The sequence below is a fragment of the Plasmodium cynomolgi genome, chromosome 13 (assembly GCF_000321355.1).
Source record: "Plasmodium cynomolgi strain B DNA, chromosome 13, whole genome shotgun sequence".
Taxonomy (NCBI): domain Eukaryota; phylum Apicomplexa; class Aconoidasida; order Haemosporida; family Plasmodiidae; genus Plasmodium; species Plasmodium cynomolgi.
The window spans coordinates 726994-739896 of record NC_020406.1 but is presented as its reverse complement, the minus strand read 5'-3'; the positions used below and the strand labels follow the sequence as shown (position 1 = coordinate 739896).

The 12903-nt window shown below is 43.2% G+C and overlaps 1 protein-coding gene across 1 annotated transcript; it reads right to left on the bottom strand.

The window, feature by feature from the left end:
- Window positions 1–5939: 5939 nt before the first annotated feature.
- Window positions 5940–11281, bottom strand: PCYB_132540 (DNA topoisomerase II; the record flags this gene model as incomplete). Its single annotated transcript, XM_004224278.1, has 4 exons — window positions 5940–5981; window positions 6140–6208; window positions 6364–6482; window positions 6991–11281. 4 exons carry the CDS (start codon window positions 11279–11281, stop codon window positions 5940–5942), a joined length of 4521 nt encoding a protein of 1506 aa, XP_004224326.1.
- Window positions 11282–12903: the final 1622 nt, after the last annotated feature.

Genomic DNA, 12903 nt, shown 5'->3' with positions numbered 1-12903 from the left:
CTTCTTCCCATTTTTCTCACAAAAATTTAAATCATTAATAGGGGCGACGGAACCAATTGTCTGCTTGTTCCCTTGGCTGGCATCTCCTGCGCACCCTAAGCCACATGGCCTGCACAGAAGATTGACTGTAAATTTGCTGCTCATTTTTGTGTGGTTAACACTCGTGTTGGGAATTGGCCTGCGCGTTGCGAGGTGCGCCTTGGCAAGGGATATCTTCACGATAGTGGTTCTTCGCATGGAGCTATTCTTCCATTCGGCAAGTGGGTGCACCTCTCCCGAGTGTACCAACTGCTCACTTCCAGCCAGGTCAGCACCCTTCGGCGAACAGCAAGACCATTTGGAGCTGCTCGCCATATGAAACTTCGCATGAACGTTTCCCCTTCTTTTGGTTCTCTTATGGTATCCTATTTTTTTTGTCACCTTTACGCAGTTGACATTTTTACAAAATGGAAGAACGGTACTACTATCATTCCCGCTTCTTTTTAAAAAGAGCACATTTTTTTTTTTTTGGATGAGAAAGTGGTCCTTCCTCTGGAATGTCCATCGAGGTAGATACCCTTACCCTTCTCGTCATCGCCGTGATCTCCCCTCTCGGCTGTCTGCTCCGCCCCATCATCGCCGTCGACATCACCACTCTCGTATGTCTCTTCCCCGTGAGACAGGACACCTCCTGGGGCACTCGGATTCACGGCAAGGTCCGCCACAAGGCTAGCCTTCTTCCTATTCTTATACAACACAAGTAACAGCAAAACTCCGCACTTGATATTGCTCAAAAAATTAGTTTTCTTGGTCGCCCCATTAATGGCATTCTGATTATCATGCCTCTTATGTAGGTGGCGCATAACAAGGAGGAGCACTTTTGCATTTTCGCCAAAGTAACGTCCCTTTTTCACTGGCACGTGGTAAGCGTAGTTCTGTACGTCCCACTCTGCATTTTCCTTCTTCTCCATTTTTCTTGTACCTTTATTTATATCTCCACATGTCAAACCATGGTCAAAGGTAACTTTCACTTTATTCCTACTTAGCACTTTGTGTACACTCGAGCCTTGAACAGAACTCATTTTGGAGTGGCTCATTCGTTTTTTTATGTTTTCATGTCAAAATGGGGGGAAGACGGGTTATAGTTTATCAGGTATTTTTTTTTTTTTTTCCCTCCCCTTGGTTGTTTTTTTTTTTTTTTTTAAGCTACTATGGTGTGAATGAATCACAGTTGGGGTGTAGCCAGCTGGCTATTCCGCTGCTGTTAACTGGATGTTCCGCTGCCGTTAAGTGGATGTTCCACTACCGTTACTTGGCCGTTCCACAGCTGTTGCTTCTCTACTATGCCGCATCAGCTTGCTGTTTCTTTTTTTTTTCTTCCCTCCTTTAACATTTTAAAAAAAAATCCAGCCCAGTGATAAAATTCCCTCTTGAAAAAAAAAAAAAAAAAATCACGCCGGACAAAAAGGGGGAAAAAGATACAGAATGTTTTCACTTCAAAAAATGCGAATTGTATGAAATTACAATCACAAAATGTGGATTACATGAGAAAAGAAATTAACATGGCAACACATGGAGTGGAATGCTCCTATAAGGAATGACGCGGCAAGTACACTACGCCTGGCAGGTACACTACCCGTCGGAGGTACATGTTTGTACGTAACAAGCGCTGGATGTACAAAAATGGCGTACAGTCCCAATTTGGCTCGAAAAAAAAAAAAACAATTACGTGCTCGAACCGGGAGAGTGATCAGCACGTAAAAAAAAAAAGGAGAAAGCAAAATGGGGAAAAAAAAATATGTAATATCGTATGCAATTCGAGGGGTGAAGGAAAAATAAGGAAAGTGTAAAAGTGTGAGAAAACGAAAAAAATTTTGAAACGGGATAGAAATGGGCAGAAAATAGCAGAAAAAAAGGAGGGGGAAAATGGGAACACATGTGCACACATAAATGGGGAGAAGAAATATTCACATAAATGGGGACACAAAAACGCACAGACGTAGGAACAGAATGTGAACAAAGTGGAAACGGAGTCGGAGAGAAATGCCGGTCGGGTCCGAGCAGAAATGCTAGCAGGATCAGAGCTGTAGTGATAGCAGGTCCGACGAGGAAATGCGAACAAAACGGGGGAAAAACACACAAAGGTGAGCAAAATGGTCGCAATTGGTCTCAGCTGATTTCAGCTGATTTCAGCTGATCTCAGTTGATCTCAGTTGGTCGCAAGCTCGTCGCACAGTGGCGCGAAGTGCGAGCGAAAGGGGACACGCAATAAATAGGGGACACGTAAACGCCTTCGCGGGCGAGAAAAAATTGCGAGTTTGTTGCATGTGCAAGTGATAATTTCTTCTCTGCTCATGTTCTTCCTTCCAGAATTGTAAGCTCATTTTTGATTGAAAAACAAATCAACATTTTTTTAAACTCCACTGAGGCATGTACGGTGTTCTGCGCACAGTGAGATTGATTAATATGTACTGACTGACTGAGTTTTTTTTTTTTTTTTTTTTCTGCGTACCTTTTTGAATATGCAAAATTGCGTTAATAAAATGGTATGCTATTTTGGCATAATAGTGCGCGCGATGGGGATGATGAAGTGCCGATAACGCGCGAGGTGGACTGGGGGGTGGAGGGTGTGAAAAGATAAAATAAAACTGAAAAAGTAAGAAAATCGCAAAACGTAGGAATATGAAAAATGCCCATTTTTATTACATACCATACGTGTATGCATGCGTATACGCGTGCGGGGAATTACGCAATTTTCTTCGGCGTATACCCAAGCGAAGGGTATGCATACTTTTGCGTACGTCCAAGCGAAGGGTACGCATACTTTTGCGTACGTCCAAGCGAAGGGTATGCATACTTTTGCGTACATCCAAGCGAATGGCATGCATACTTTTGCGTACACCTTGCATAGGCGTGCTACATTTACGTACGTATGCGCGTGACGTGCACGATGACACGGGCACGGCTCACTCCCCCCGCGCATAGTGGGAAGATTTAGCGGCCCCAAATTTCGCAAACGCAGCAATTGTACGCACATTGATCAAAGCAGATAAAAATTGTTCAACTAGGCCAAAAAAAAATAAAGTACACAAATAGGCATTCTTTTTTTATCTCCCTTTTGCGGGTTAGGCTCCACGTAAGCAAATATAGCACGTGCACACACACACAAAGAAAAAAAAAAAAAAAAAAAAAAAATAGCTACTTGTGAAGAGGCACATATGACGCATGAAAAAACTTTTATTTTTTTTTTTTTTCCCCTTTTAAAGTTTTTTTTTTTTGTGATTCCCGTATATGGTATTTCTTCAAGGTGACAAAATATAAGGGCTCTGTTTGGGGGAGAGCCTCCCCCGCCACGAAGTGAGCCCCTCTCCTCCTTCCACCTCTCTGTATATCCCTTCGCAGCACACCCCTTTCAGTGTTTGCACCAATTGTATGCTTAAAAAAAAAAAATGCGAGCAGCACAGCGCGAACAAAAAAAGGAAATAAAAATGTAACAAATTAACTACGGAGGGGGATACGCACCATGTAACTATTAAAAGGATTTCACACCCTTGCCATTTCTGCTCACGGAATGGAATATATATTTTTTTTTTTTCTATGCCTCCTAGTACTTCGCTCACCCCTCCGCATGGTTATGTACAGGTGTACATGTGCATACACGGTTAAAGCTGAGGGGTACGTAAAAGGCTTACCAATTTTTTGGGGGGGGGCAACTCAGAAGGGGCGTCTCCAAAAGGGGCACCCAGTTCGACTGGAATTTTCAACCACTTAAGTATTTTCCATTCTATGCGCAAGTACGTGATTAACTCAGTGCAGCGCGCCGTTCTGCTTGTATTTAAGCGATTCCCGTTTTTAATGATCTGCGAGGGGATAACCTTTCCTGCTCCCTTCTCGTCCTTTCTCCTCCCTTCTCTTCCCCTTTGCTGCTTTCTTTTCGCCAGACCGAAATGGATGACAACCACGCTCCCCTCGATCAGTTCGACGGGGTGACCACCTTCTACGCAAAATCATTTCGAAAAATTAAAAAATCCTACCTCGTTTGCTCAAATGGAGGAGAAAGTGTCACTACAAATTTGTAAAATTTGTGGACAGAAAAAATAGTGCCCATATGTGCCCCTCCCAATGATCGTAATATTGGCTAGCTCTTCATCCATCTTCCCAGAGGAGGTGGGTAAATATATATTTTTTTTTTTCTTTTTTTGCCAAATCTCAAAATCTTCGCAACGTTGTTCCATGTCTGTTTATTGGCATCTTATCAGAAAGGGGGACACCGACTCATAGGGTGAATAATGTGAAGCCTAAATCTGCCCTGTATAGAAAAGAAAGGGCCGTGTTTTATGTTGTACGTACAGGAAGAGGGGAGGAAGTACACGAAAGGGGAAAAATAAAAAAAATAAAAAAATAAAATGTTATGTTCCCCCAATAAGTTCATCACTAATTAAACAGCACATGGAGGTGTTTTCACTCGTAGCACCATGCTGAAGGAGTCCTCCCTTTATACATAATGCTTGATAATCACCCTCGAGGAAACCTCCCAACTCTTTTCTGGTTTGCTCTCGAGGGAGCGCGTCGTTCCTCCCACTTAGCAGCAACTTTGAAGATCACTGTGATGACCATGTGAACAACTCCACTGTCTGCAAACAGCTAGCGCACACGGCTGTCACTCTCTCCTATTTCCCCTTCTTCGTTTGACATCGCCAGTGTATTCTGCCACAACTTCCAGCACAATGCCGTCCACGTGTTAACATAATTCTGCATGCAAAAAAACATTTCTGCACATACCTTTCCATTCGGGTGATTTTACATCGGCGATGGGATGGAGCTACACGTATTATAACACATGGTTAGTAGACCGAATGCAAAGTGGGGATACTCTTCTCCTGATAAGCGTCAAACAAACTGATCGATCATATATGTCTACACCTGTTGACATTTTACTTTCACATTTTGTTTGAGACATAGAAGGAAGGGGGAAAAGCGGTTAATACCCTTTCGATGGCCTCTTAATTTTAATCAGTTCGTAATTTTCAGTGGATTAACGAAACCGCACACGTGCAGGAAAATATAAAGAGGTACTTCACCTCATCCAGGAAAGAAAAAAAAAAAATAATCAGTTCCAGTTTATCTCAACATAGTAGAATTTATTGTAGCTAATAAATACAGCACAATACAAATGCATACACTTCAGCGTGGTTTTTTTTTTTTTTTTTTTTTCGCTAGTTCAATTGATAAGGTTTGCAATTTGATGCACACAAAAGTTAGCATCGCTTGGGAAAAAAATATATAGACCCCACAGTTATCGGCACAGAGCAGCTCGGAAAAGCCTCCCTTTTTATTAATCCCCAGAGAACCATTTAGAGAACGTCCATTTTGATGATGACCCGGAGGGGGGGACATAGCGCCACCGTGGGGAGGCTGTTCCCACTCCTCGACGGTTTGCACAGCTCCGAAGCGAAGGAGCGTTCGAAGAGCGGCCTCGTTCACCCGGTTAGAAACGTAGCAGTGTGGTTGCTACGCGGCTGTTACGCGACCTACGCGACCTACGCGGCCACCTCTTGAACCACCTCTTGAACCACCTCTTGAACCACCTCTCGAACCACCTCTGTCTCTGTGACCACGTCTGGTCCCCACTTTTTACTTAATAAAAGCACCGCCAGTCGGCGGGAGTCCGTTCGAGTTTGCAAATGCAAAGGTGCATGTTCCACTGCAGAGGGCACACTTCTGTGCAACTGATAGGGGAAGACCCCGCACGCACACACGCATCATAAAAGGGAAGGAAAGGGGGAAAAAGGGGGAAGCAAAATGACGCACGCACGCACACACATATATATATATACATATATATACAAAAAAAAATTGCGTAAATTCGGTCCACCTAACTGGTCTCCTTTTTTGGTGCAACGAAAAGGCTACTTCATGATATGAGTAGCCACCCCGTGGTCAGCACTGGGAAGTCCTTCTTATATGTTGTATGAGCTGTCACTGTCATCTGATGAGGCAAACTGTAAAAAGGGGGGAAAAGGCACGGCACGCCGACATGAGAGAGCAGGGCGGTCCAAGTAGCAAAAGGGAAGTAACACAGGCATGGCAAAGTAGACAGTGTAGAGTAATAATTAACTCTTGGCGACACGCCAAACATCGTTGTCATAACGTGACTTACATCTTTGCTCGAATCATCGCTATCAAATTTGGATCCCTTTTTCGACTTTGAACCATCCAGTAAGTTGCTCTGCGTGGTGAAGGAGAAGGAAAATTAACCAAATGGGAATAATAATAGGCAGTGGAAGAAAAGGAGAAAAAATTTAGGGGGAACTCCACTTTTGCTCCATTGTACATGGCGTGAACATACTAAGGGCAACTTTTTCATGCCGACTTTTGTTTTACCTTCTTCCTCTTGGGTGTGGACTTTCCTCCGGAGCTTTCCTTCGCGGGGCTGCTTTTCCTCTCCGTGGCTTTCATCTTAACCTTCTCGGCCAAGGTCAGTCGTGGCTTCTTCTTATTTTCTGCAGGGGGAAGCGGCACGGGGGTGTATAGACGCGGGGGCGTATAGGCAGGGGGGCACATAAGAACGGGGATACATGGGAGGGTACACACCCCGCGCAGGGAGGTACGCCACTCGAAAAAAGATGCATAAAGGGCTCCATACGTAGATGCATAAACCGCTTCTACACAGATGCATAAACCGCTTCTACACAGATGCATAAACCGCTTCTACACAGATGCATAAACCGCTTCTACACAAATGCATAAATCGCTCCTACACAGTTGCATAAACCACTCACTACGCTGATGCATATGGCGCCGCATAAACCGCTCACTACGCTGATGCATATGGCGCCGCATAAACCGCGCACTACGCTGATGCATATGGCGCCGCATAAACCGCTCACTACGCTGATGCATATGGCGCCGCATAAACCGCGCACTACGCTGATGCATATGGCGCCGCATAAACCGCTCACTACGCTGATGCATATAGCGCCGCGTAAACGACTCGCGCGGAGACAGTACCGAGCTCGAGCAACTTGCTCCGGATGCCGGAGAAGTCGTTGACGTTGATGGTGCTGTTGGGCGAAATGGTGATGTTCTCGGGGATGCCTAGCGGTTTGGAGGGAGTCTGGTCAAGCGCGTTGACCGCGACCCCGTTGGGCTCAGTACTATCGAGGGACTGCTCCGGAGAGGGCAGCTTTTTCTTCCTAGAGTTTTTACTACTACTAGGTTTGTTACTACTGCGGTTATTTTGGCTAGCTACAACGCTGACATCTGCATCGGCGTCGGCTAGGATTTTACTAAGAAGCGGCGTGGAGTCTGAAACGTTGGTGGCACCATCGTCCGCTGCCTTGGAGTGAGATACACTATTGTCTAACTCTCCATTGACTAAAATGGGGGTGTCATTATTATTATCTCCCCCCTCATCCGTTCTCCGTAATTTTTTTCGTGTACTACTACTGGGGCCATTACTATTTGGCGGCTTTTTATTCTTCCTAATGTTTAAACTGTGCACTAGGAATTCACTACTGTCTGAAGAGTCACCTGATGATTCCTCATCACTGGATAATTTCTTTTTCTTTTTCTTCTTCCTGAAGTTGCTAGCCGTTTGTTTTTTGGCTACCTTAAATCTGTTGCTTTCCTCCCTATTGGCTAATTCTACATTCCGTTGGAATTCAATAGCTTCTTCCACCTTTTCGATATCCTTCAGCCACATGGTCTCCACAGTTATATTTTTTAAAATTTCTAACTCTCTTTCTTTTTCTTTAAGTTGTGCTAGAAGTTCCTCTACCTTCTCCAGGGTAAGACTAAAAATGGGCATACTCAATAAGTAGTCATAATCCTTAACAGAAATGCCTGCAATTATTTCTTCATTGTCTTCTGGATTTTCTGCAGACTCGAGTAGTTCCTGCTCGAAAATTTCTTCCTTTTTAATTTTGTTAATATCTTTATACGGGTCATATCCTTTTCTGTACAATTCTTCTACAAGCACTTTTTTCTTTTTCTTGCTAACAATGAGTTCATCGTTTACAATGGCAAGAATAAATTTGCTTTTATTTGAAATGATTTTTTTTTCTTTCTCTAGTTTGGAAATTAAGTAATTCTTCCTATTTTCGTATGCCTTCAGTCGATGGAAGCAGAATTCTTTCAGTATATCTAATTCGGTGGAGTACCTTTGCAATTTCAAATTAGGATCAAAAAGAGTCATATTGGTAGTAGTTAACGTACTTTTCAATTTAAATACTTTTTCAAGTCCCTCCTCTTCTGCCTTCTTCAACTTAGCAGGATCCATTTTTATGGTAAAGCAAATATCTTCGTGAGAGCTGTTATCTATGTAGTCTACAATAAGTTGGCTCTTTTCATCGGTGAGTAATTCTTCCAAAAATTCTTTATAATCCTGTGTCCATTTTTTAATTGGCAACTCGTTAATTTCTAACGTCTCATCATCTATCTTGTGAATTATCCCGATGGTCTCATATCCCGTTTTTCCATTCGATTCTATTCTTCCCTTGAAATCTTTATACCATGGGATCATAGGGATAAGTTCTTCTTTATTAATGTACCTTTTGATATTTTCAATAATATCTTTGTAATTATAATTAGGGATAAAGGAGGAGTAACCTGTTCCGATTCCTTCACAACCGTTTACCAGGATGGTAGGGATGACTGGGATATAGTATTGTGGTTCTATTTTCTGTCCTTCCTCATTTAGGTATTTCAAAATGGGATCATCGTATTCATTAAATAAGCTTCTTGTCGAGCTAGCCAATTTGGTAAAAATATACCTAGCAGCAGAAGCGTCTTTTCCTCCCTCTTTTCTACTTCCAAATTGACCACATGGTTCTAAGAAATTTATATTATTTGATCCAACAAAAGTTTGGGCCATGTTAATAATAGTCTGTTGTAGAGAAGACTCTCCATGGTGATATGCACTGTGTTCTGCTATGTAACCAACGAGTTGAGCTACTTTACATTCGTTTTTTAAATTTCTCTTAAAGCAACCGTAGAGTACCTTCCTCTGTCCTGGCTTCCACCCATCCATGATATTTGGTATGCTCCTTTCTGTGTCATATCTGGAGTAATATATGAGCTCCTTATTGACAAAATCGTAATATGAGAGATCCTTCTCCTTGTGATCTACATAAGAACCGATAATAAAATTTTGAAGCCATAATTTTCTGTCTTCAATTCTCTTTTTGCTGAATGCCATATCGATGGAATCTCCATCTCGATCTCCTGTCCAAAGGAACATAATTTTATGATTTTTAATATCTGAGAAATACTCTTTGAACTCTTTATCGGTGGATGTACCCAACCCTTTGTAATATTTGATTTTCCATCCGACTAGGTTTGTACTCTCCTTCCACTGTTCATACTCTGCAATGGTGAAGAAGGAATACTCCTGATTCCCTTTCTGTACCTTAACAATTGGAGTTACGAATTCACTTAGGAACCCCTTATGCTTTAGCAAACTTGGCCAAAATTTATGAATCATGTTGATTAGTAACCCCTTAATATGAGAACCGTCGTAATCCTGATCGGTCATTATCATAAGTGATCCGTATCGTAACCCTTTAATGTCCTCCTTATTCTTATCAGTAATATCCAATCCCATAATTTTGAAAATATTTTGTATTTCCTTATTATCCATTAACTGTTTAAACGATGCATCTCTCACGTTTAGTAATTTTCCCTTAAGGGGAAACACTCCATATCTATCTCTACCCACAATGGATAGTCCAGCCAAGCAGGACGTCTTAGCACTATCTCCCTCCGTAAGGATGAGAGTGCATTCCTGACTGTACTTACTTCCTGCATCGTTAGCGTCTTCCAATTTGGGTATACCAATAATTCTCTCCCTCGCTTTGGAAGATCCTGCTTTCATTTTTTTCCTCAGCTCTACTTGTGCCTTTGCTTGAGCCCACAGGAGAATATTACTAAGAATGGGACTTTTCAAAACGCTATTAATAGTTTTATCCGACAGGATGCATTTGCTACCAAATTTGACAGGCTTCGTCGTCAACGTTTCCTTCGTCTGCGAGTCGAACGTCGGGTTAACGATTAAGCAATTGACGAACACCCACAAGTGATTCTTTATATGTCCTGATTTTATTTCCATTCCTCCTTTATTCTTTGCGTTTGCCTTTTTACTAAGGGAATTCAATAGCTGCTCAACTATGTAGTTCACGTGGGACCCTCCTTTGGTTGTGCATATGCTGTTGACGAAGGAGACTTGCTGGAACTGTGAGCCGTCTGTCTTCGACACGACTATTTCCCACCTGTGTTGCTTCTCGTGTATCTTTACAATTTCTTCTTCATCGTTGTTGTGCGTTCCATTCGCAGCGTTGCTCTTGCTGGGAGTTGCTTCTCCTGGGTCCTGCGACATGCTCACGTCTAGGTTCTGCGCCGTTTGGTTTGCACTCGCGTCTCCATTGCCGGCGGTAGCGGCGGCGGTCCCGCTTCCACTGCCGCTACCATTCGCGTTGCCATTCGCGTTACTGTTTGCGCCGCCCTTTCCGGGACTCACCCCGGCGTTGTCCTTCAAGTACAAATCGACGTAGCTTTTAAAATCCTTAATGGCTAGCCGATTCCCATTGAGATAAACCCTAACGCTACAAGTACCAGCCAAATCATACACCCGCTTGCATAACAAACTCTCAATATCATCATCAATTTCTGTCATCCCAAATTTTGCTAAGTCAGGTTTAAAAGTAACCTTCACATAATCCTTCCCATTATAATTTTTAATATGTGGATCTGAAAATTTGGACATATTATCTGTCCATACCATTTTGAATTCTTTTTTTCTTGAGCTATCTCCACATTGCACAATAAATTCTTTACTAAATATATTTGTTAGCTTTGCTCCAAATCCATTCCTCCCACCTGTGATTCTATCCTCTGCATCATCATAGTTATCAGAAGTTAGCAATTCTCCAAAAATCATATGCGGTACGTAGATATTTAATTCTTTATGTATATCAACTGGTATTCCTTCTCCATCATTATAGACACTTATTTTTTTTTGTTCTTTGTTGATTTCTATTTTGATACAGGTCATAGGATTTTCACTTTTTTCTTTTTCTCTCGCTTTGACATCTGCTGCATTGACAATTATTTCATCAAAAATTTTATACAATCCTGGTACGTAGGTTATATTTTTTTGGATCATTCGATTTCTTTCCTTGTTCCATATCCACAGGAGCTGTGTGTGCATTTCTACACTCCCTATGTACGTGTCTGGCCTCAGCAGGATGTGCTCGATCTGCGACTTCTTCTGGTACCTCTCCTCGATGGACTTGTTTTTCGACATTGTTGGGGGGAGGCAGGTTGGGGGGAAGTGGGTTTGGGAGAAGCAAGTTGGGGAGAAGTGGTTTAGGTTCAGGCGGAAAAAAGGAACGTGCCACCACTAGGGGGGTGCAAAAAGATGCAGCAAACTGCAAAACTACTCAGCAAACTGCAACACTATTCAGCAAACTGCAAATTTATTCAGCAAACTGCAAACAGACGCCAACGGGGCCACTAGCGAGCCGCCAAACGGACTTGCACCTTCCGGGGCTCGCCTACGCCGCGCGCAACGGTCTACCCGAACTCGGCGCAGCTGCATGCAGGGTGTGCATGGCGGCACGCGCGGCTGGCAGCGCAACTGGGCAGAAAAAGGTTAGAAGTATTAGATAGGGCGGTAAGGTGCGCGCCAATTTGAGCGGCGATGTGTGCGCCAATTTGAGCGGCAATGTGTGCGCTAATTCGTGAGGGAACTCACTAAACGAGTAGATAATAGCAGGAGAATAGCTACAAAATAGCTATAAAACAGCTACAAAATAGCTACAAAATGGCTATATAATAACTAGATGATAAATAGATAAAGGACTAGCCAAAAGATTCATGCATAAAACGTCGAAAAAGCTGTGAAAAATTAGGAAGACTCTGCCAAAGGGTAGGGAGGGACTGAGAAAAGCCATCACAGGGAGGCTCTCCGAAGTCCGCTCCACGGAGGAAGCCGCGCGGGGGCACACCTAAACAAGTGAGGGGCTACCTACACATGTGGAGGCATCCGTCCTCCTCCGCGAGGAACACACACACTTCTAAACGAGTGCGACGTGCCTTCGCGAACTCCGCTTGGACATCCCCTGTGCATCTACCTGAACACACGCGCTGCAAAGTCGCACCGCTGGGGCGCGGAGTAATTTCCCTGCGCCCAGAGGGGGCAGCCAGGGGCTAAAGCATCAAAAAAAAAAATAATAATAAAAATTAAAATGAAAGTAAAAATAATTGGAGAATAAATAATACGTCATCAGAAACAGGGGAAGGGAAAAAAATGGAGTGAAAGAATTAGGCAAACGGGGGGCAAAGGAGGAACAAAAAATGGACCAAAATTGCGCAAAAAGTTGGCAATTTTTCGAAAAAATATAGTGTAAAAAATGAAACGACGAAATGTGAGCAAAACGCAAATGGGTCCACGCAGGATAGTTCGAGTAAGAAAGCGTGAAAGCAAAACAGCGTGTACATCTAAAATGGAAACGCCGCTCCTCCCCCTTTTTTTCTACGTGTTCAGGGTTCTTTTCGCTTAATTCGTGTCATTGTGGGCTGATTGACAGTGGAAGAATGGGGCGAATCATTAAATTGGGTCGAGGGAAAAAAAGGGGGGACCCCGCTGGGAAAAAAAAAGAAAAAAAAAAAAAACGGGAAGAAGGAGATGCGAATCGGGAAGAAGAAGATGCGAATCGGGAACGAATCAGGAACGCATCAGAAGCGAAGCAGCAAGCGGAAACAAACACATGACACCTGCTTCGGCATCTATCTCTGCGAAATGAGCGAATTCCCAATAAAGTGGCCACACCGCACAAGTCACAGGTGCGTCCGTGCGTACACGTACCAGTGCTCGCGCGTACTTCCCAATGGCGGTGGGACGTACGTTCCCGCACATCTCCAGCG